The 25,620-nt window shown below is 38.9% G+C and overlaps 1 protein-coding gene and 1 non-coding gene across 2 annotated transcripts in view; both read left to right on the forward strand.

Annotated features, from left to right (window-relative positions):
• The window catches only part of MOXD1 (monooxygenase DBH like 1), an 84,749-nt gene that overhangs the window by 42,258 nt on the left and 16,871 nt on the right, over positions 1–25,620 (forward strand). Inside the window, exons 5-8 of the mRNA XM_028125370.2 lie at positions 21,142–21,321; positions 21,606–21,708; positions 23,256–23,422; positions 24,512–24,703. Coding sequence (XP_027981171.2) covers positions 21,142–21,321; positions 21,606–21,708; positions 23,256–23,422; positions 24,512–24,703 — 642 coding nt within the window. The remainder of the gene's footprint in view (positions 1–21,141; positions 21,322–21,605; positions 21,709–23,255; positions 23,423–24,511; positions 24,704–25,620) is intronic.
• LOC114225672 (U6 spliceosomal RNA) lies at positions 10,991–11,100 on the forward strand. The gene has a single exon (XR_003612611.1). It is a non-coding gene; the product is annotated as a U6 spliceosomal RNA (small nuclear RNA).

Consider the following 25,620-nt stretch of genomic DNA (forward strand, 5'->3'; position numbering starts at 1 on the left):
AGAAACTGCAAATTAAAACCACATTGGGATACCACCTACATTAATCGCCATATGAAAATTAAAGAGTTGGCAAGATGGGGAGTAACTGGAGCTCTAATATACTGCAGATGGGAATAGAAAGTGGTACAACCACTTGAAAAATTATTTGGCAGTTTCTTAAATCATTAAACATACATTATCATAGATTCTGGCTATTCTGCTATTATTAGCTAAGTAGCTAAGAGTAATGAAACATATGGCCATACAAAGACTCATAAAAGAGTGTTCATAGCAGCTTTCTTTATAACAGCCTAGAAATAGAAACAATCTAAATGTGTATTAATAAGTGAATGGATAAACAAATTGTGCTATATAAATACAATGGAACACTACTCCACAGTTAAAAAGAATGAACTATTGGTACATAAAACCAACATAGATTAATCTGAAAATAATTATGCTGAGTGAAAGAAGCCAGAAAAAAATGAGTAGATATAATATGATTTCAATTTTCATAAAATTCCAAAAAATACAAGTCATCTATAGTGACATGAAGCCATTGAGCACTTTCCGGGGATGAGAATGAAGCAAGGAGGGAAGACAATGAGGGACTGCCAAGGAGCATGTGGAAACTTTTGGGGATAATAGTATATGCATTATCTCAATTGTGGTGATGGTTTTATGAGTATGTCCATAGGTCAAAATTTAACAAATTTTATACTTTAAATGTATGCAGCTTAGTGTATGTCAAATTACGCCTTAATAAAAGTGAAAGAAATGTGGTCTTAGAGAAGTTTGAGGTCAGAATGATATTTTCACATTCAGTAATTCTTCCTTAAATTGTTTGTTTTTTGTTTTTTAATATGTTATTTAACTCATCCATAAAGTTTTAAATTTCAATTATTTGTTTATTTCTAGAAATTCTATTTTGTTCTTTTTTCAAATATGCTGATTCAATCTTTTTCTTTCTCATCTTTCCAAGCCCATCTTTTATTTTTTAAAACATTTAAATATACTAAATAACATTTTAAAAATGAAATATACATAGTTATTTTCTATTTTATGCTTAATAATTCCAATGACTCAAGTCCTTGGGAATCTAAATATGTTGTGGATAGTTTGTTTCCCCAAGTGTTTGTTAAGTTTTGCCAAGTTAATGTAATCCATGGAAATCACAAGGTACTGGATGAGGGAATGCTCCCTCCAGGAAGTATTATATTTGTATTTGCTTTTGTCAGTGCCAGGGGATGGCAACCCATGAGGGATCCTTTATTTTCTTGGTTTGGAATTTCCCCAACCATACAGGACTATAAATTCGAATCCTACTGTCCTATGAGGGTGGACCTCTGTTTACATATCTCCAGGGGAGAATATTGTTATTATTTTCTTCTACCCATGTCTTAGTCAGCTCAGACTACCATAACAAAATACCATAGACAGGTAAACAACAGAAATTTATTTCTCACAGTTGTGGAGGCCAAGATCAAGGTACTGGCAGGTAGGTTTCATTCTGAGGCTTCTTCTCTGGACATGTAGACAGCTACCATTTCACTGTGGGCCCATATGACCTCTTCCTTGTGTAAGCATGGGGTGAGGAGGGGGAGGACAGCAAGCTCTCTGGTGTCTTTTATGAGGGCATTAAACCCATCATGAGGGCCTTACCCTCATGACCTCAAGCCAACCCTAATTACCTCCCAAAGACCCCATCTTCAAGTACCATCTCATTAGAAGTTAAGGTTCAACATATAAATTTGAGGAGGGGGGCATGCAAAAACATTTGGTCCATAATCATCCAGAACTGTAACAGAGACAGACAAGTTTTTTCATTGGCTGCCTTTGTTAGTAGTTAGATTTTTTCTAGTCCACCATTTTACTGGATTAATATGAGCTTAGAGGGTTTAGGTTCTATGTTTAAATGAAAGGTGCAGGGGGACAGGTATATGTCAAGTTCAGTCCCGCATCATTTGATTATCCTATCCTGTGACCATTGTTCCTTGAGACTCTAGGATCATAGTATGACATATGTTCCCACAGGAGCCTTGGTTTCTGTTTTTATCACTCTGATTTCGACTTTATATTCTTTTTCTTTTACCTTTGGGAAATCCTCCTTAATTTCTTACTGAGCTTATCAGTACATTTCAAGACACATTTGTTTTAAGTTTTGGGAATCCAGATGTCTTCCAACTGAGAGGTGTTCTGAACATTTAGTTCTCCTACTAGAAGCTCAAGTTCCGATGAATACAATTCAGTTTTGCCAGATTCAGGATGAGAAGGCTGGAATGCCATAACCAAAGCCACAGAGAACAGGTATTCCTGGTAATGTTTGGGGATCTCGTGATACAACCACAGAGAGCATGAATTGTAAGCCAAGAAGGGAGTTTCTCTTGAGGCCAAGAGGGACTTGGGTTTTGAATGGACAAATGGTATGATTTGTCATAAAGATTTTAGAATACAGAGGGTTAGAGACACGAACTTAGTCTGTATATGTTGGGACAAAGTATGTGAGAGGGAAAAGCAGCCTCCATTGGGAAAGTAGCCTTGGAAATAAGGAAAGAATGCTCACGAGGGTGGCTGCGGAGGTAGAAATTGAAACCCTCCCAACTCACTTGATGTTAGGGGTTAGGACTTTTAAACAAATCTGAAAGAAGTGATGGTTCATGGGGGAGAGAAGATGATGAGTTCTCTTTTGGAACTATTATTATAACTCGATTTATCGGGTCCTTTTTAGGTTTCTTCTTTCAACTGCCAAGAAAGGAGGTTGGCCACATTTCTGAAACTTGCAAAATTCTCTTTGAATATCTATGCTGGTTGTAAATTATGACATTTAAATGAAGTGTGGCTTTTATCTGATTGAGAAAAATGTGGAATAAATCACCCATGCTTTTTATGTTTCCTTCATAAATAGATCCATTTTAATGTGATTTCTGTAACTACAGACCTGAGAATATTTAAACTTTGATAAGAAGCATTAATTGCAAAAGTTATTTTAGGTTTTATTTAAAGGAGTTGGCTAGCATATTTAGGAAAAAAGGCACATCAGACCTGTTAAGACTAACAACCTGAGTTTGTACTTGGCACGCACCTTGATGGTCAGTTTGGCAATTCAGGTCATCATGAGTATCTAAAGGGAACAGAGATATGTGCTGGATCAAGTGGGGCAAAGATGACTAGCAAAATAGGACAAGATGTTAACGAATTCTGGATGGCTTTTATACAAATAATGTTACATTATTTTCTTTCTGTATAAACTTTCTACAGTAAGCAAACAAATAACCTCAAAGATGAATGAAAGAGTGGCTTTGCTTTCCAGAAACTTACATCTCGAGGAGACTTATTTATTTAAATAGCTGGAAGGCAGCAGGAGACTTAAGAGCTTTGAAAAGGTGAATTCAGTGTGAACCTGTTTACTAAGCTAAGCAAAGCCTTCGTGGAGTAGGGGTTATTCACCCAGAGTGGAGATTCACCCACAGAAGGCCAGTGTTTAACTCAAGTCCTAGCCTGAGCATACTTCGGTTTGTTATCTTCTTTTCATGGAATTGCCCTAAAAATGAGCACTTCTTTTTATGGAGGTCTCATGTTTAAACACAAAGAAAACAAGAGAGGAGCCGGAATTATAAAAGCCATCCCCTGGTATTCATTTCTTTGCTTAAGTTTCTTGAAGTACAAAAGACTCTCTTTCGTAATTGTACTGATGGTTAATAACACTGTGTGAGGTCAAGCATAGATAGCCTTTTTCACTTTTTTTTAATCATCCTTTTCATAACCAGAGGGCAAAACTTGATTTAAAAGATCAAATGGCTCTTTGGGGCGCCTGGGTAGTTCAGTCAGTTAAGCGCCCGACTCTTGATTTCGGCTCAGGTCATGATCTCAGGGTCCTGGGATCGAGCCCCCATCCTTGGGCTCCGTGCTCAGTGGGGAGTCTGCTTGAGGATTTTCTCTCTCTCCCTCTCCCCGCCCCCCCAGCACTCATCCTCTCTCTTTCTCTCTCTAAAATAAATAAATAAATCTTAAAAAAAAACAAATAAATAGTCAAATGGCTTTTTGAAACATACCGTAACATGAAAGTACAAAAATAATTTTGAGCCGATTTCAATTCCTTTTCTAACCCTGCCTCCCGTTTCACACCCCCACCGCAGCTCCTTTCAGGTCAGAAAGGAGCAAACACAGTCACCCGGAGAATGGGACTGAATGGCCAGCCCTGGGTGCAGCCCACCCCTGCTACACAGCAGCTGTGTCAGTCTGTTCAGTTTACTTAAATGTACTTCAGTTTCCTTGTCTGTAAAACAAAGACAGTAACACCTATCTCCAGATTGCGTGAAGATGAAATGAAATGAAATGTGATACTATGTGTAATGTGTCTGGTACAGGTAAATAAGCACAAGTGGTAGCTATTATTGATGCCATAGAACCTACATGTTTTCTATGGGACTCGTCTTTTTGCCTGACTGGAGAATGTAAGCCCCCTCCCCGCTGTGCCATGCTCATCCTTGGGTTTTCAGCCCACAGTTCCTGAGAGTGGTGCATAGTGAATGTTTGTTGGATTGATGACTTAAGTCTAGACTCAGGTCAATGATGGTGAGCTGTAAACAATGCTCAGAAAATCTATCTTATCCCGCAGACAAGTGAACTTTGAATGTGTGGCACTGTGGATTGTGTATGTAATTTAAGGGCTGAACTGAACAGTTCTGCTGTGCTACTTGTGGACGCTTCATAGAGAGGGCCAAGATTCAGTAAGATGATTTGAAGACCTGCACTTATTATCAGTTCTAAAGCAACAGTATTTTATATCTTAGAGAAAAACACTTAACATCACTTTCTCCTTTCATTATAAGATAAAACAATATACTTTACATTTGAGTCTAACTTAAATTTAAAGAGCAATGGATTCTAGACCTCTGGATAAAAGCCAACATTGAACTCTGCATGAGGCAGTGTTATGAATTTGTTTTGCCTACAGTTAGATCTAATCTTTAAGCTGTGCCCGAAGGAATAAAAAATGTCTTTCAATGATTATTTCCCTACTCTTAGAAGAAAAAAAAAAGATGGATCATTTATTAAATTTCTTCAGGAAATATAATCCTTGAATTAAGATAAATAAATGCTAAAATAATATACTTTATTTAAAACTGCCAAAATTATTATGATAGATTATATATAAACACAAGTACTAGAACTTTCAGGATGTGAAGACAAGTTTTTAAAAGTTAGTTTTAAAATATATACCATTAAATTGTTTTTTTTTATATGTAAGTTGTATTGGAGTAAATGAAAAACTAAGTTGTTTTTCTTTCTTCTAATTTGGGGTTGTGGCATTTTATCATGAGGCTCATCTGTTAGTAATTGAATTCTGTCCTTTCATGGATGGAATTACTAGGCCTTTAAACTGTAAAAGAAAAAAAAAAAAAACATGCACTACTACCACCACCACAACAACAACAAAAAGCAGACTAGCAACTGTTACTTCAAAGGAGACCAAAAAGGAAAAACAACCCAGAGAGACAGAAAACGTTTGATGCAGAACCAAGGAAGGTCTCAGTGTCTTTGCTGGGACCCTCCCAGCAGGAGCTGTGCCTGCTCAGGGGTGAGCCTCATATATGACATCTGCCATTGGGCTGTGAAGTCTTGACAACAGGTTTGGGATACAAGACTCTTAGTTTTTCTAACAGCCTAAAAACTCAGAAGCTATAATTGGGTTTTCAGAGAACCAACATGTCGTCTCTAAACAACAAATTTTTAACTTAAAACATTATGAGAGGAAATAGATTATTTTGCCTTGTGTAGGGAAATAAACAATTTGGAAGATTTTTAGAGACTTTGGATTATATAATTAAGTATAATAGCATGGCCTATATATCATACATATGTAATATCATAGATAGATTATGCATGGGAAATATGAAAACTAACATTTGATGAATGCTTTGTATATACCATGCCCTCTGAGGGGTTTCCCAAGGTCTCATGTAATTGTCACGATCACCTTGTGGGGTAAGAGATAGAGACTCAGATATTAATTAACTTCTCAGGGACATTCAGCTAGGAAGTGACGAAACCAGAATTTAAAACACATGTTATATTGGGACACCTGGGTGGCTCAGTTGGTTAAGCGTCTGCCTTCAGCTCAGGTCATGATCTCAGGGTCCTGGGATCGAGTCCTGCATCGGGCTACTTGCTCAGCAGGAAGCCTGCTTCTCCCTCTGCCTGCCACTCCCCCTGCTCGTGCTTTCTCTCTCTCTCTGACAAGTAAAATCTTTTAAAAATAAATAAATAAAACATATGTTATAAAATTAATACTTGTTCACTGTAAAAATTCAAATGCAGAAGGACATGAAGTGAAAAGCAAAAAGTTCTAACTTCTACCATTCACATTCTACTTCCTATAAACCAAGTTAATATTTTCTTATATTTTTCTGAAATTTTCTATATGTATGCCATTATATCTCTTTGGGTCTACTTCTGTGTATATTTTCATCCCTCTCTCTTTATACATACATACACACACACACACACACACACACACACACACACGTAGTTTTTCTTGCTTTTATTTGTAGACCTCAATGGGATTACTTATATATTTTGACTCTTGCTTTTTACATTTAATGGTATGTCCTGGAAATGTTCCACTACAGTATGTATAGAACTATCTTATTATTTTATGACTGTGTGGTAGTCCATTGTCTAAATTTAATATAATTGCATAAAGAGCAACCTTAAATTATTTTCAGCTTTATGCCATTTAAGAACTCTCCATATTAGTCTGCTTGGGTGGCTGTAACAAAATTCCATAGACTAGATGCCTTAAACTGCAGAAGTTTGTGACCCATAGTTCTGGAGGCTGAGAAGTCTAAGATCAAGGTACCAGCAAGGTAGGTTTTACTCTGACCTCTCATCCCTTGACTCAGTAGTCTTGGCTTCCTTCTCACTACTTTAAAGGATCTAGCCCTTTACTTGCAATGATTTTTGTCATTGTTTTGCTAATTTAATGTTTACTTATCCTTGCTCAGTTGAGTGCTGCTTCTGATTCTTTCCTCTATTAACCTTTAATTCACTTCTCCAGGATAAGAGATGGGTCACATAAAATAAAGTTGTAGTGTCTATGTATTTTATTGCATAAGTCTCTCTCCCTTGTTGTCCTGGATGTCGAACTATGTTCCTATGAGAAGTTCTCCCTTCCTGCATTCTTATGCTCCATAAAACGTCTTGATCCATGTGTGTCTCTCCACTCTAAATCAGACCGACAGAAATCCATATATACTCACACCTTTGATATACATATTGCTGCATTGAAAGGCATGTGTTGACTAATAAAACTGTGGGGGAAAGTTCTCTGAACCATATTCTGCAGTGTGAAACAGTAAAATCATATCTACTTTATATGAATTTTCAATTCTATGAATTGCCAGGGTTTCAAATGCAGATTAACCTGAAAATCAATTCAATTTACCATTTAAAAACAGCTCCTACCTATAAAGATGTAAGCAATAGCATACTAAAAAATAGCAAGATTTATTTTGACATTATATTTTAATTACAACAGATAACTACAACAAATAATAAAGGCCTTGAAGAAGTCTCTTCCACATAATGAATTGTCAACAAGTGGCAGAACAGTGAGTTGCTACTCCAACGAAGGAGAAAAACTCATGTATGCAATAATTTCATCCAATTAAAAAAAGATATAGTGCTCAGTGGCACAGAACGGAGTATAGTTTTCAATTGCTTGATACAAATTATGATATGCTAGACACGTTTTCTCCTTTACTTTTTACAGTGAACTAAAAAAAAGTTGATTTGTATTTTCATTCTGTAAATAAGAAAACTGAGTTTTCTTATTCAGCAGTTCAGCAATCTGTCTCAGGTCACACAGCTATTGAGTGCCAGATGTTGAATTCCAAACCAAGTCTTTGGCTTATGCTACCACATAGCTCTGCCTCCTGAAAGAAGCTTAGAGGAACAAGGCCAATGTGTGCCAAAATAATCAGAAAAGGCATCCAGGGGAAAAAAAAACTGGAATTTCTTTTTTTTTAACTTTATTTGTTTATTAGAGAGAGAGAGAGAGAGAGCACCAGCACAAGGGGGAGGGGGAGAGGGAAAAGCAGACTCCCTGCTGAGCAGGGAGCCTGATGTGGGACTCAATCCCAGGACCTGGGATCATGGCCTGAGCTGGAGGCAGATGCTTAACCAACTGAGCCACCCAGGTGCCCCAAAACCTGGACTTCCAAGAGTGGCTAGGAGGACATATTGGATGGAATAAACCCTGAACGAAACCATGGAAGGAAGAAGGACATGGTGTGTCATGTAGGAAGGGATTCCTGTGGTTGGGCATTTATGCATATGGGACCGTGTAGTTCATGTGCAGCAAACCACATAAGATCCTGAATGTCAGAAATAGAAGTGTGGACTTCATCAGCTATAGGATGGGTGGTGTGGAGCCATTGCCAATTATCAGTTAGATTAACAAGATGAAAAGTGACTTGGGAAGATTAGTTGGGAGAGGAAGCATTGTCCAGAAAGCAGCCTCCTAAGCATCCAAGAAGACAAGTAGGTGGCTCCTGGTGTAATCCAGGTGGCATGTATGGAAGTGTGGACCAGAGTGGATGCTGTGCCTACACGGTAACTTGAAAAACATTTTGAAGATGAGGAAGATAAATTAGGATGAATCATACTGCTTCAGCATGTTCTAAATATTCAGTGTTCTCATGAAAAAAATGTGGTTTTCAAACACATTCTATAACTCAACTACTAATTATTTGGGGAACTTCTTTTTGTGTTTTTCAGAAGTCTGAATTAACAGAGCTTCTGACTTCATCCAGATCTCAGTGTTCCTGGTCTAAAGAGGGGAAAGACAAAAAGTGGCTGAAGAAAACAGTTGTCCTTGATAATAACAATTGTCCTAAATGAGTCCAGCATCAAACTCGTTTTTCTTTCAACTGAATGTTGCTTGGGTTTATTTTAAGCAAATCCCTTAGTCCAGAGAGTTATGTTTCAAGAGCTACAGCTTCATTTTGAGGTTTGTCCTTAACGTCGTGTGGTCCTCATCCTCAGGCTCTTTTCGCTTATGGTAGAAAAATAGCAGCCCAAACTCCTGAAGTAGCAGTTTCTCTTTCATGCTTCAGATGGATAGCTCTTCTGTCAGCCACTACGTAAAAGTCCCTGTGATTTGACCAACTTAAGTTCATTTCAAGGATGGGATCAGATCGATGGGTTTAGGCCCCTCAAGGGAAGTGGGAATCATGCTTAGCCAAATGGTGTGGCTAAAAATTTCAGGAGCCTGGTACAAAAGCATGTTCATAATGACAATCATATTACAATATTTAAAAGTATCAAATCCATGTGTTGTACACCTGAAATTTACACAATGTTAGATGTCAAATATACTTCAATAGAAATAAATAAGTCAATAAATAAATAAGAAAATAATGGAGCAAGATTTAAACCCCCAACATTGGAGTCAAACCCCCAACAGTGGGGTCCAAAAAATGCTCTCCCATTATGCTGCATTGGGCTCTCAGACGTAGTCCCTTGAGACGAGGATTTATGTGCTTGTGACTGATTAGGGAAGTGCCAGGAGAGAACACAAGGTGGGGGAGTAAGGCTGAGGACAGGGAAAGGCCAAAAAAGGGTGTTACTGCATTGTATTTCCAGCGTTAACCTCATCCCATGGTCTTAGTCCACTTGGGGTGCTCTAACAGAATACTATAGCCTGGGTGGCTTATAAACAACAGAAACTTATTTCTCACAGCTCTGGAGTCCAAGATCAAGGTGCCAGCAGATTCGGTGTCTGGTGAGATCCACTTCCACATGGATGACCATCTTCTCATCTTGGGTCCTTACATGGTGAGAGGGGCAAGGGAACTCTATGGGGTCTCTTTTATAAGGACACTGATCCCATTCATGAGAGATCTGCTCCCATGACTTAATTGTCCTCCAAAGGCCCCACCTTCCAAAATCATCACCTTGGGGGTTAGAGTATCCATAATATGAATTTGAGGAGGATTCAAATATTCAGTCCATAGCACCCAGGAAAAACATAAATTTTGTTTAGAGTTGGTCCCATCTGATTCAAAGCTACTGGACATTCATACCACCTTCCTCAGAGTAATGTACATTTTCGGGCATTTCTTGCTCCCTGCAAAGTGAGCCCAAGATCAGGCCTTTGAGGAAAGTCATAGGTGCAAGTGATGAGAAATAAGGCCCCCAGAACCTGAGTGGCAGGTACACAGAAAAGGTTAAGTGACCCTGAAGTGACCTTGGTAGAGCACTGACCCTGTCTCATTTACTCCCCTGCCATTAAAGATACGAATATATCAGTGTGGTGGTTAGGAGCACCGATTCCTGATCCGGGTCACCAGTAGTCAAATCCAGGCTCTGACACTTGGGCAGTTTTCTTAACTTATGTGGGCATTATTTTCTGCATTTATAAAATATGTGACAATTCTGTTACCTAAGTTCATCAGGTTGTTTTGAGGATTAAATGAATAGACATAGATATAAATATAAATTCATTATTATTTTCATCTAGTCTACACACAGACTAGAGCATTAGAGTCTGATCGGGAGAAAGCTGGTGTGCTGTGACTCGCTCACAGTCATGTCACATGGCTGTTCGGTGGCACAACCAAGAAGGGAACTCAATCTTCTGACCTCCAGGTCTCTCACTATTCCTTGCTGGCCATATAGGTATTAATTTAACATTTCTTAGAGGAGCTAGGTGACCCCTAGTTTATTGAATATCTCAGTTAACTGAATGTTAATATTTGTTAATATAGGGCTAACAGCTACCTTAGAGTTCATGAATAATCTATTAAAAATTCAAAGAACAATAGACACAAGAATGCTGTTACAAACTTTCTCAAAGGCAATTTTCTGCTTTGTTTGTGTTTATATTGTTGAGGTGTTTGGCAAAAGAGCCTAATTACTTCACATTCAGAAATCGATGACTGTAAATCATAATATTTTAAGTCTCTCAAGGGCACTTGCATATTCATCAAGTAAAACAGTCTTAATAGTGCTCACTTCAGCAGCACATATACAAAAATCAGAATGATACAGAGCAGATGAGCATGGCCCCCCCCGCACAAGGATGACACGCAAATTCGTGAGGTGTTCCACGTTTTTCAACAATTTACTTTGGGCATAGAGGATTAATAGGAATGCAACTCATAAGTCTATGGCCCCATTCTGGGATTTTGTCATGACATTTAAGGAAATACAGAAATAACAATGTCCTGACCAATCAAAACTCACATAGTTCTTCTTGAATAATACATTTTGTCTCCAATGTCAAGAATCGACAAAACTCCCAGTATTAATACAATACCAACAAAGCTGCCAATATCAAATTTTGAAACTATATATTTTCTTGAGAATTAATAGTTGCTGTGACTAGATGAAAACAAAACAGAACAAAAACATGTTTTCTAAATAACATTAAAATAAGCTAAGACTCTGAATTTCTACATAAGAATGCTGAATGGAGGAGGAGAGAGTCTCTGGGTAGAAATGCTCCCCAGCCGGCTTTGTGTCTATGACTTCTGGCTCTCCTTCCTCCAGTGGGTCCCTCCCGCCTGGCCCTGGGGCTTCAACCCAGGATCTGAATGTGTTTGTGTTGCTGGAGTTGGATCCTCTACCACAACCTCAGAGGCAGCACGATTTGGGGAATTTTTTTTTCCTTATTAGTCCTCTTAAGAGTTCATGCCTAGCAATAAGTCTGGGCAACACAGCTGTAATCTCGCAACCAGATCCAATCTGAGTAAACCGTTCTTACTGAAATTTCTCCTTTTGAATAAACTGGCAATTGAACCTGCTCTGGTGTTATCACATCAAGAGCTCTTAAGACGTTACAGTTGATTTCAAAACATACATTGTCGTAATAAAACTATAGAGTAGAAACACATAAAAACACACAGAAAAAAACCCAGAAAGTCCGCTCTTCTGATAAATGTAATCACTAGCTTTTAAGTTGAACTGCACTTTGAATAAGTTAAGAAAATTGTGAGGTTCTGAATTTATGGTTTCACGGGCATTCTATTTTGAACAAATGCAAAACAAATGAAGAGCAATGACACTGATACTGCACATGTGGATTCGAATACCAATTGAAAATATCTTTATGGCACAAATGGATGAAACCCAAAGTTAGCCATTTGGTTTAGAAATCATGTAGACTGATGCTGCCTAATTCTATTCTCTAATGAGGGCCCAGGAATTAAAGGCGTGACACAACTTCAAACCACGTTGAAGGACAATTCCCTGGTAGGACACCTCACTTATTCACAGTCATTATTCAGCCTGATTAAGTTGGAAACTCATTTTCTACAGGAACAAGAATACCAGGATCTATACCACTAACTTATTTAACATGATGTCATCATCTACATTTCTATTTTTGCAGAATGGCACAATGAAATACCTGTAGCATTTCACAACTATGTTCAGCATAGGAAACATGGGTCAGTTCTGATACATACTTGTTATTGTATTATTATGTTATGTTAATCACCATACATTACATCATTAGTTTCTGATGTAGTGTTCCATGATTCACTGTTTAGGTATCACACCCAGTGCTCCATGCAGTCCGTGCCCTCTTTAATACCCATCACCAGGCTAACCCATCCCCCCACCCCCTCCCCTCTATAACTGTTTGTTTCTCAGAGTCCATAGTCTCTCATGGTTCGTCTCCCCTTCTGATTTCCCCCCCTTCATTCTTAAAAAAATAAAGATGATACATACTTGTTATTGATGAAGCAGCAGATGTCACTAAACTGTTGAGGGTTGTGATCATGCTCATCGTCAATGGCTTCTGGGGTATGTTTTGTGAAACTGAGGTGAGGGAAGTCCTTTTTGTTGAGACCCCCAGTGTTGCCATTTTAAATGTTGCTATGGGTGTCAAGACCGTGATTATCCCAGTCCTTGAGACTGATGAACATGGAGTAGTTGACTGCTTTACCGTGCTGGTGCCATACTCGTTTGTATGGCTGGAAGTCATAGAGGTGATATTCCCTGAAAGAATATCAAAAAACGTTAAAACTGGAGCTATGACTTAGAGAATTAATATCCCCCTTCCTTGGGACTTTCCTGGTCACACATAAACAAGTCTTAAAAAAAAAAAACTCTCAAAATAAGCCAGCCTTAATACTAAATACCTATGTGGAATATATCAGGAATCAGTAAGCAAAGGAGAGAGGCACTTGTGTGTTTTATAGGGTGTGATTATATTTCCCATCTTGCTTTTCGAGGACATTGATAGAAGGAACTTTGTTATTAATGTACCCAGATCCAATTAAGAACCATAAATAAAATGAAAGAGTAAAATGAAAACAAAATAGTTTTATATAGCAAAAAGTTCCTAAGAGAAAAAAGAAGACAATTTCAGATACCACATGTAAAAATGCACACATAGAATTGATGAATTGATGATATATATTTACTTGTGTTTGATTCTTAATCAGGAATCTTGGTTGCAAATAACAGAAACCCAACTTGTACTAGTTTTGGAAATAGAAAGGAATTCACTCATGAAATAAGAAGAAAGATTGAACAAGTAAGCCAGAGAATGGCAGAGATGCAGCTGGTTCAGAAACAACTTAAGTATTCAAACCCTGCTGAGACCATCTTGTCTTTGGAACTTTTTTGTGCACCAACTTTATTGGATCTCACTACACAATGACTTCTTTCACAATGTCCAGCTTCCAGAAGGTTTTAAGTTCTTCTTCATAGTTTTAAAGTCCCAAGGAAAGATTGATGTGTTGGGTGCCCATTCCTGAACTGGTCAGTTATGGCTGACAGAGCATGGCCACACACATCTTAGTTTCCATAAGAAATCAGGATTGCAGTGAGAGGGGGGATAAGTTATTTCCCAGAAGTCTCCTCTCCCTTGGTTCTTCCCTTCTTTCCTTCTCTTCATCTCTGTTCCACTTAACTATCACTTCCTGTGCTTTAGCTGCCCAGTCCATTCAAGCTGTGGCCCCTTGACACCACATCAGCAAGTCAGGTTGTGCTTTGAACTCTGACCTTTTTCAGAGTGGATTACCTGTGAGACAATGATACCATTTTCTTGCTCAATTTGGTTGTCTCTTGTAAGTTGAATATATTGTTATGCTAAAAGAGATCTCCCCATTAAGGATGAGGATAAGGAGGGCAAGACAGGTAGATACTATCTATTATCCTACCGTAGTCCCATGAGCATATCAGCATGATTTTATAATCATCTGTCTACACCACTAGCTTCGGCTCAAATGTTTTCATAGGCAGCATTGCATTATGAGCCAGCTGCCCTTTGGATAACCTCTGTCAGAGATGGTTTACTGGCTTTTCCGTGTGGACATCAGCCTGTGCCTGGGGTGGGTATATAAAGCACAGTGCCAGGAACAAGAATGGGCAGGAAGAAAAGTGATGGAGATTTACCAAATTTCCAGCTCATTACACATTCTACCCATCACCTCTCTCCTTTTGTTTTAACTTTTAATTTGTTGAATTGCAAGTTGTTTTTGGAGAGCTATGTTCTACTCATGTTTCAACAAGCAACATCTGAAATGGGTAGACTTGGAAGAATAAGTATAGGAAAATTGCTCATAAGAGCTCTAATAACCTCCTGTTTTTCTCACACTGAGCTCAGTATCCTTGGACAAGTCAAGAAGGGAACTACCCCCACCCCAACCCCTACCCCCTGCTCCTTTTTTTACCCTCCAAAAGTAAAAACTAAAGTAAAACATACATATACTTAGCTATAGATAATAAAACTTACTTAACTTTCTCAAGAGCACTTGCATATTCATCAAGTAAAATAGCCTTAAGACTAAGTAACTATATGGAATTATTTAACATCAATCATGTAAGAGGAAACAAAGTATATTTGTAATAAGTTTGTGTCTCAAACAAATGCAGGGACAATCATGACCTAGGTGTAAGTGTACAAATCTGTGAATTGTTAGTTTATGATAAAAAAATTGAGAGAGGAAGATGTATGAGTTTCCTAGGGATGCTGTGATAAGTGACCACAAGCCAGGTAGCTTGAAACAACAGAAATTTATTCTCTCACAGCTCTAGAGGCCAGAAGTCCAAAATCAAGGCATCAGCAGGACCATCCATGCTCCATCTGAATGCTCTAGGGGAGAATTGTTCCTTGGCTGTTCCAGCTTCTGATGGTCTCTGGTTTTCCCTGACTTGTAAGCAGCTTGAGTCCAATCTCTGTGTCCATCTTCACATGATCAGCTTCTCTGTGTGTATGTCTGAGTCTGAATCTCCTTCTCCTTTCTCTTCTATAAAGACACTAGTCATTGGATTTAGGACCCATCCTAAGCCAGTGTAACCTTATCTTTTTTTTTTTCTTTTTTTAAGATTTAATTTATTTATTTGACAGAAAGAGAGAGACAGAGAGAGAGAGAACACAAGCAGGGGGAGCGGGAGAGGGAGAAGCAGACTCCCCACTGAGCAGGGAGCCCGATGAAGGACTTGATCTTGATCCCAGGGCCCTGGGATTATGACCTGAGCTGAAGGCAGATGCTTAGCGATTGAGCCACCCAGGCGCCCCCACCCACCTTTTTTTCCAGTGTAACTTCTTAACTAATAACATTTGCAAATAAGGGCACATTCTGAAGTACCCGGCGGACATGAATTTTGGAGGGACACTCTTCAACCCAGTACAAGGGAATAAAGCAAAAAATATGCTTATTGTTATTGTTGAGGTAATTGGTATTTGAAGTTTGCAAAAGCATGTGGATTCTTAAGTTTGCCAATGTTCAGTGGCTTTTTGGAGAAGTCTTTTTGGAACATAATCTGTTTGCCAGTGGGTGTTTGTGAAAGACCATCAGGCAGGCACAGTTTTGTCAAGGACCCCAAACCTTTAATGACAGAAAGATAATATACATTTCCACTAAGAGTTTCTTACCTCCTATTCTGATAGGGTGCCTTGGTTCTATGTTCCAAGGAATTCTGACACACTTAGAAGTTTTTGTCTTATCCCTATTTCTTTCTATTCTAAACAACAAGGTCATACCAAGTAAGATTCTTTGGATCATTTAATTATTTTATGTAATTAAAATTTTTTCCTAATAGTACTGTGTCCAACTCTGCCCTCATGCAGCTGCGGAGTGAACAGAAATTCTTTCCTCTGTTACCAAAATAATTGAGTCATTTACCAAGAGCTGATTAGGAGGTATACATAGATTTTAAAATGTTTGCAATGGGAGCAAAAGCTTTCATTTTCTGAGACTTGTACCCTGCACTGAACAGGTTATACTCATCCATAGCCAAGGAACAGAACACAGAGCAAAATAAAGATTGATGCACGGAAGTACAAATGTGAATCATGACTTTTGAGCTTTTATATGAATGGTTGTGAGAGTATCCTCAGTATTTCAGTACAAGTGGAGGATCAGAAGGGGAAGATTACAGAATTGATTCACAGTTGTGAGTGTCTGGGTCAGTTGTGAGGGGTTGGTTTCAAGGAACCTCCTGGGAAAAAGTGACAGGTTGAGAGACTGGTGAGGGGTGAAAGAACCAACAGAGCAGGAAAGAGGGACAGAAAGAGTTTCAGAGGGAGCACAGTCCTGGGTGGTTGTAAGTGCAGGGTGGGACAGTGGGGTTGGGTGGCTGGAGTGGGAGGCAGGGTAGGTCACTGGCGTTGAGACAATCAAGAAATTAGGAGGCAATGAATTTGATAACTCAGTCTTGTTGATGGAAAGGCTTCATGGAAAATCTTCATTTCCATTCAATAAATAGTTATTAAGCAGTCTGTGTGTGGCAGGGATTCTGCTAGACATATTGACCTGGATAAAGAGGGTAAGAGAAGACGATGGGGTCATGAGAACAGTGTGATATTTAGGGCTTTTCAAGTCCCATTTTTATAGTCGATGTTAATTTCCACCTTGGCCTTGGCTATGATTAGCAGCTCTCTTTTTTTCTTGTTTTCTTTTTTACTCCTAAGTCCTCTCAAGGGTACCCCAAAGTTTCAGTTACTTGAACTAACTGAAGACTGTTTTACTCTTAAAAATCTTTCAGATCGAAGGTTTCCCCCTCATCCCCATTCCATCTGTGATTTCTTTTCTAGAGTGTTCCTTTGCTCTGCATGGGAGCTAACAGAGAACCCACAGGTGCCAGACCATCCTTGCCTGGCCTCTAATGCATATGAAGGAGGATGTAGGGAATTCCCATCTGTTCTGGTCTGCAAATCCCACCTGTGTACAAAAACACAGGAATAACAATATGTCATATAACACGGTTTAATATGTCATCAGATGTTGGTGTCCCTGCCACCCACTTCCGTATGCATTTTCTATTTCATTTCTTTTTTTCTGCCGTCATATAGCCAGCCTAAAACAAAAATGAAATTAAATGTTTGTTCCGGTCTCAGAAATACCCACTTATCCACATTTGTATACCTTATGTTGGCACGACCTTCTTTGACAATTGTTTTAAGCTTAATATTTTTTTTTTGAATAGAGGCAACTTTTGGCATTCCTATCTAGATTGTGATGATGATGTGACATCTCTGAAGTAACCAAAATAAGTCACCCTGTTTAAGTGCTGCCCCTTAGAAGCAGTGATTCACACAGCCTTATTTGTCTCCGAAATATTTTTAATATAAAAATTAAATGATTATTTCAAACGGTGCAATGATGCGAAAAGAGGAGTTTTTCTTGCGTGGACAATTCCCGAGTACACAAGAAAGAGTAGTGTTTAACGCTTGCATTCCACCTGCAAGAAGGCTGTATCATGGAGCACCTCTCTCTCCAGCTTCATATAGTGCTCGCCAGTCTCGGCAAGAATGGCCCGGCAGGGCTGCGACTGCTTCCGAGGTTTGTGGAGCTGGTTGAGGAAGCAGCAGGAAATGAGCAGCAGTATTTTTCTGGGATTGGGGGCAGGGCACTGGCTTCGCTATACTCCGTAAGCGTGGCAGGAAGCTTTGTGGGGAATTCCGCTCTGTGTGGGGCACCGAGAGAGAGAGAGAGAGCCAGTCCCACTCCGGTCAAGATGCTCCCATTCCCCGAATCTTGCCCCCTGCACTGAATAGGTTATGCCTACCCATGGGAATATCCTCGGGTCTCACTTAATTATCCCACGTGGTCATCTTAAAATTCCTTCTCCAGAAATGCTTCTCTTCTTCAGGGGTTTGATAACCTGCGTTTTGTCTCTGATATTAGTGGCGCCTTCATTCCATAGTTATCCTCACTTCTCTTTCTTTGTTTGCACCTTCATCTCTCACATCCTTTCCGTTTTGCCAAGAGCTTTGCTTCTTCCAAGCCTTCATATTTTCTCCTATGAACAGTGCTCAGGTTTGCATGCGGGAAGTTTCCTTGTTATCTTATGAATGTATTTTTTTCTTGGAGAAAACTTGCAGGCTGTCCCCTCGGTTTGTAATGACAACTTAATTCTCTTTGAAGACCTCACCAGGTTTTGAAGAAAGACCTTGTTATTTGCTCTCCTTAGGAAAGAACATATCAAAAGACCACCATCTGTCTCGTCTCCCTAAGGGCCAACGGACGCTCGGACTGGGGGGGCAAGGGGGGCAAGGGGGGCAGGAGACCCTTCCCCCCAGACGTAAGGCTCCCAGTCTTCATCCTCCCTGTCGGTGGCAGCAGCTTCCAGGGCCTGACACATCTCCTGCAATGACGTGTGGCAGCTAGGAGAGTACTGACTTTGGGGTCAGTCCAGCCTCATCTCAAATCCCCATCTACCATTTCCTGCCTATGGTACTTTGGGCTTGTTACCTAATCCTCTGAGTCTTACTTCTCTCATCTGTGAAATGGAGTCAATAACATTAACCTGATAGATTGTTGTCAATATTAAATGAAATGACGAATCCAGTGGCTGACAGATAGTAGAGTAGGTGCTAAATAAAATACAGTTGTTATTATTACTGTTCCTAGAATGCATTAGTAGCTTAGAAGCTTGGTGTTGGTTTCAGCACTTACTGTATTTAAGAAATAAATAAATAAACACTTGCTCCTAAAAGGTTCTTCCAAGAAGTTGAACGTGAAACTCCTTAAAGGCAGGCACCACCCAGCCTTATTTAATATGTTCCCCATGCACACTCGTAGCTCGCTCTCGCTGTGCCTCGGTGAAGGCCATTTGTTTCTGTAGCTGCCTCGGCAGCAGTCATCTCTCCTTTGCCCTAATGGCTCCTTTCTGGGACCGACCCTGTGGAGCTCAGCACCACCTCCAGGTTCTGCCTGAACTGATAAGGCACTTTGTGAAAATGTCTCCCGTCCCTGTGTTCCTGTGGACGTACTATGCCCCCTCCCCCTTGGAGTGCTGAGGTGCCCACATAAGTTAGTCTCACAAGAAAGCTCAAACTGGATGTGGGAACTAAAATCTAATAGAAATCCTAGGTTACCCTTCTGTGTAATATATTATGCAACCATGCTTAAACAATAACTGTCATTTTCAAGCTAAATAGGAAATAGTTTCTGCCTTCGGGGTGCCTGGTCCTTTAGAGATGAGACAAGTGCAAACAAAGCCATGTGCAATGTCATTTCTGTGAATGTGATGTTAAAAATGTGCATGTGAGTTAGCCCCAGCATGACTCACAATGCAACACAAAGGCAAGCTGGATTTACAAAGTGGAAACCCCCACCCTGGCTGCTTATTCAGATCTTTGCCTTCTACATACCGTTTCCCTGGGTGGCTGCTTCCATTTTCTGATTAAAAAAAAGAAAGAGAGAAAAACTATGTAGAAAATCAAAATGGAAAGCCTTAGGAGAGAATAGCTAAAAACATTTTATCTTTATATGCATGTCTAAAGCAGAGAACAAGCAAGGGGTTCAAAATGCATTTGCCTGCATTTGAGTAGTTAAGGATAAAGGCAGAGGTGTTGAACTCTAGGACAGGTAAAGTCTTGGAAATTTAGGGACACACCAGGACTTCTTTAGCAGATGTATGGAGGGTTCAAAGAATCCTGGAGCCTTGTGTTTAACTACGCTAAGTACTGCACTTTCTCGGCAGGTAAGGCACTTGGGGACCTGTGGATGCACTTAGCTCCTCCTGAGTTCCAGGGCTGAGGTGGGCAGGTGTTATGAAGGGAACTCCCAGGAGGGACAACGGAAGGAACATGCTCACATGCATTGTGCTGTCGGTATTAGAACCAACTTGACCGCTCATTCTCTGTTCACTGGTTTCTACTTTCCCTCTCCTAATTTGAGCAGTGTTACAGGGGCACATCACTACAATGTTGTTTTCTCTCCCAAATTCTAATAGTAAGATTCTTATTAGAATTCGATTTTAGTCACTAAAATAAAAATATCCATTATTGAGCCCTACTTTGTGTCCAGCACTATGCTTAGCACTAGATAGCCAAATAGACGATAGATAGAAAGAAAGATAGATATAGATAGATAGATAGATAGATAGATAGATAGATAGATAGATAGATAAATAGATAGATAATGGATAGATGATTGATAGATAATGGATAGATGATTGATAGAAAGATAGGTAATAGACGAATGAGACATCACCTATCACCTTCAATAAGGATGGATAAAGATAATATTTTGAGGTGGAAGAGAGGGAGACTGAGGGAGTTTGTGTCTATCTACAGCCTTGATTTTTTTTTTTTTAATGTGGTGAAAAAAAGAAAAGAAAAAAGAGGGAAGGGAACCAAGGGCAAAGAAGCCTGGAAGAAAGCAGGTCTGGAAACAGTTGCTACACAGAATGCTAAGGAAAACAAAAGTGAGTTCAAAACCCAAACAGATCAGCAAATCTTATGATTCCTGGAGGAAAGCATTATCTCATCTTTTTTTTTTTTTTAAGATTTACTTATTTATTTGAGAGAGAGAGGGTGCGTGAGTCGGGGGAGGGTCAGAGGAAAGTACCTCCAGCAGACTCTGCCCGCTGAGCGTGGAGCCCAACGTGAGGCTTCATCTTACCACCCTGAGATCATGACCTGAGTTGAAACCAAGAGCTGGACCCTCAGCCAACTGAGCCACCCAGGCGCCCCATGGGTTACCTCACCTTCGCTGTTGCCACCGTCACCATCATTATTATTGTTATCTTCTCCAGAACAAATTATTTTTGAGCCACATCATAACCTTTACATAGTTGAGAACACGATTCCTTTGAAAAACTAATCATCATTTATGCTCGTTTCCTGCTTACTGCAGGGATTGTAGGGTGGTTTGCTTCATGGCATCCTCCCTCTCGTTTGTGCTTGTTCAGGTGGAGCCACTGATACAGAGAGGCCACGAGAGTTTGGTCCACCACATCCTGCTCTACCAGTGCAGCAGCAGCTTTAACGACAGTGTCCTGGACTATGGCCACGAGTGCTACCACCCTAACATGCCCGATGCATTCCTCACCTGCGAGACCGTTATTTTTGCCTGGGCCATTGGTGGAGAGGTGGGACCAATGATTACTGAGATGTGACACTATTCATGGATCATGTTTTTTCCCCTTCGGTTCTAATACTTATAAGTAAAGCTCTATACATTATTTCTGATAGGAGGGTGACTTATTTTTCTTCCCATTGGAAGCGATTCTCTCCTTATGCCATTTTGTTATATCCACTCTATATTATGGAGATCCAGAATGTCGAAATATCTTTGAGAATGGTTGGTTTTTGAGTGGAATAGAACTTTTAGGGACTTTCATAGGGCACGTCTCATGGAATTTGCCTTATTTAGGGTTTTTCCTATCCACCTCATGTTGGATTATCGCTTGGCACTCCGTTAGATCCACGTTATGTGCTCCTGGAAGTCCATTATGACAATCCGACATATAAGGAGGGTGAGTTTATTCTTCATATATTTTACCTATGATTTTTAAAAGTTTTGTAAGTATCTTAACAGGGTTGAAATAAACCACCACCCAGTATTAGAAGGAATTAACCTATACAAATTTCATCCAAATTAGGATACTTTTTTAGAGCAAAAGAGAATACTGTTAAAAATTACTTTGGGGAGGGTATGTGTTATGGTGAGTGCTATGTATTGTGTAAGACTGATGAATCACAGACCTGTACCCCTGAAACAAATAATACATTATATGTTAATAATAAAAAATTACACTGAGGCAACAGTGATTAACCAGCACTGAACCAGGCAAAATGAACACACGTGGTCAGTGATCTTAAAAAAACAATTTGCATCCTACTTTCCAAGAAATAGGATAATAGATTTTTCTCCTTGTGATATAAGTTAGTTCCCCAAAGATGGTGCTTATGAAACATTTTCTAACTGCACATATGAAATGCTACCATTCATCACACTAGAAAATGTTATGTTTATATGTACAGTCACACTGTGTAATATGATATTGAAATGAAGAGGGTTTGTACTTACATTTGATTTGTGAATCTACTTTTCTAAACCTTCTTATGTAATAATCCAAAACCAAAAAGTTGAAAGATTCAATATGAAGTTCTCAACAGAAGTAACTCAAAGTTATTATTTTACACTGATTTGTCCAATTATTCAGCAAATACTGAGCACCAGCTCTGTCTCCAGTCGGTGCTTAATGATACAACATGAGTGAAAAACACACCAAACCGGGTGGAAATTATAGTATAGTGAGAAAGAGAAATAATAAAAATAATCACACCAATTAATATAAAATTATGTATATGCCAATGGTTCCAAAGTGTCAATTTGGTAATCACGGGTAGGTAAGTCAGCCCTGCAGAAAGTTTCAAAGTCAGGAGAACAAATTTATGAGGGGGTTGGGACTCTCTGTCCTTATGATAACTGTCTCAGCGAGGAATGTGTCTTACTCATCTTTCATCCCCACATGCCTATTGTCGTGCTTTCTAGTCACATAATAGATTATTAATATTTTTTGTTGATTGAATAACTGTTCATTGAGTGATTAAAAGAATGGTGGCAAACTATAAAGAAAATCAATCATCAGTAATTTATTCTATCAGCAGATGATTTCTAGACCAAGGGGCTTCTACCTCTATGGAAATGTTACTGAACTTTACCCGAAAACAATATAAAATAAAGTTTTTGCTGAGTTATTCTATATTCTGATGAATGACTTTAGAATTTTCCTTTGGTCTATCTTTATGTTAGATCATTGTAGAATATATCAGCTAGACAACATGAACATTTTTCCCATGGTGTACTGTGTAAGTAAAAAATGGTTGCAGACAATATGGTGACTTATGTTTTAATTGCTGTTTGTGAAACTGAATGTTGTCTCCCATTAATCTTTACTTGTAATTCTTTCCCTTGTGAGATTTTAAGGAAAATTAATAAGTCCATTTCAACTGAATGTGGAGAAATTTTTTTTTTTAAGAACTCAAACTCACTTTTAGTTATTTGCTCTTATTCCAGGCTTAATAGATAATTCTGGACTGAGGTTATTTCATACGACAGATATAAGGAAGTATGATGCTGGGGTGATTGAGGCTGGCCTCTGGGTAAGCCTCTTCCACACCATCCCTCCAGGGATGCCTGAATTCCGGTCTGAGGGTCACTGCACTCTGGAATGCTTAGAAGAGGTATGTGGAACATCGAGTCTGTGAGCTACTATTCATAGATTCATCAATGCTCTTGGAAAACTATGTTTGGAAAATCTCATGCTTGTTGTTATTAATCTTTTTCTTGTTGTCACGCTGTAAAGCCATTATTTATCATTGTGACAACCCTTTGACTGCTTTTTTAAATCTTGAAGGCTGTAGGAGTAGAATTCTGGACAAGAGTAACTTCCAGGATGTTTTCCTTCCTGACCTACTTCCTTTGTTTTTTTTTTTCATATTTGACACTATCTTTTACAATTTCTACCTTGGTTCATGTGGTCTCTTTTCCATTTCTCAACTTCACCTTTTCCAGATTTGTTTTTTCCATTATTAATTTTCATTTTTTTCTGCTTTTCTCTGCTTTATAGTTTCCTTCCTACATAAACCAAAGAGCAAGAGTACCTAATATAAAAGTGCATATTGAGTAAGGAAAACCATGTAAAATATTTAATTATGGCTGCTTCCATATACAGTTCTTTTTTCCTAAATAAATGTATTTCAACATGGATCATATTCTTTACAAATTATAAGCTATTATATTGTAGACAGATGGCAGACTGATGAAGTGGAAAGATTATGCCCTTTGAGTTATTTAGATCATGATTCAAATTGCCATGACATCATGTACTAGCTGTAGGACCAAGGGCAATTCATGGAATTCCACTCTTCCACTTGGTTTTCTTATCTTGGAAAGTAGGAATCATTTCTCCTTTTAAGAGTTTCTATTTACAGGTTACTAACATACTGGAATCTTTTTGCCAAGAGCTTTGATTGACTCTTTACCTCCTAAAAGAAGGAAAAAGAAAGATAACATTTAGAAGTGGTCTGGTAGGTCCTCAGTAAGCATTATTTCCCTTTCTTTTCTGCCTGCAAATGTTACTTCACAAAGATAACACTGCTAGGAATAAATCACAAAAAATGCTAATTCAAAATGTTTGGCTGCTCAAGCATTCACTTAAATTGCTTTAGATTTTCTTCTCAGTTGTCCCTCCAAGTCTCTTTTATGGTGAACTGTCTGAACATGTGCTTGTTTGGGCTAATTGTGTCTTCCTCTGTATGCCCCGCCTGTAGGCTCTGGAAGCTGAAAAGCCAAGTGGAATCCGTGTGTTTGCTGTTCTTCTCCATGCTCACCTGGCTGGCAGGGGCATCAGGCTCCGTCATTTTCGCAAAGGGGAGGAAATGAAATTACTGGCTTATGATGACGATTTTGACTTCAATTTCCAGGAGTTTCAGTATCTTAGGGAAGAACAAACAATCTTACCAGTATGAATGTTTTGTTCTTTTTCACTGAATCTTAGAAAAGTCAAGGCATCTATCTACTGTGATTTAGCAAGGTTTTCTACCAGTAAAGTGAATTGCTCATGGAATTCACATTCTTGAAGCCACCCACTGTGGGTGTTGCAGAACCCAGATGGAATGTGTTTGATCTGATTCCCAAAATCAAACTCACTTTTCTTACCATTCCCAGGGGCAACTCAAGTTGTTGATTTAAAAAGAAAAGAAAAACTTGGGTTCTGAGTACCAAACATTACTCTTTTCTTACTTGACTTTCTAGTAAACATTTGGGTTGCAATTCTGGTAATACAAAAATCAGAGATTTTTTTTTTTTTTATACCAGAGGAGAGTTTTGGGAGGTTTGATTTCAGTAAAAATGAAGATAAGGATAATTCTTTCATTTGACAAAAGTTTTGGACAGAACTAACTATCCAGCTTGCAACAGTACCTGGGGTTGTGGAAGGACGGTGTGGAAGGACAGTGTGTTGACATCCTGATCCATGGGCCTTCTGAGTAGTAGGCCAGGAGAGCAAATCTAGGGACCAGCACCCAGCACAAGCTGCCTCTGGTCCATGAATAGCCTGTCCATTGACCTGAGTGGTGAACCATAAACAAAATTATTTTCTGTGTTTGCTGAATTGTTCAAAAGTTAGAAAACATTGGAACAATAACTATTACTTTGCTTCACAATTCTGTTGTGAGGAAATAAAGATGTGACTAAAGACCTTTAAAGAAAATAATATAAATAAAGAGAGCATCATAATAACTAGTATCTGTGGGTAACATTTATGAAGTGTTTAATCTGCACTAAGAACTAGATGCATGTTATGTCATTTAATCTGTTCACAAAGCTGTGCAAAATAACAGCTATTTTATATAATTATTTTTTAAATAAATAAATAAAT

The sequence above is a fragment of the Eumetopias jubatus genome, unplaced genomic scaffold (assembly GCF_037043125.1).
Source record: "Eumetopias jubatus isolate StellerSeaLion01/CBP00866 unplaced genomic scaffold, mEumJub1_p1.0 scaffold_6, whole genome shotgun sequence".
Classification (NCBI taxonomy): domain Eukaryota; kingdom Metazoa; phylum Chordata; class Mammalia; order Carnivora; family Otariidae; genus Eumetopias; species Eumetopias jubatus.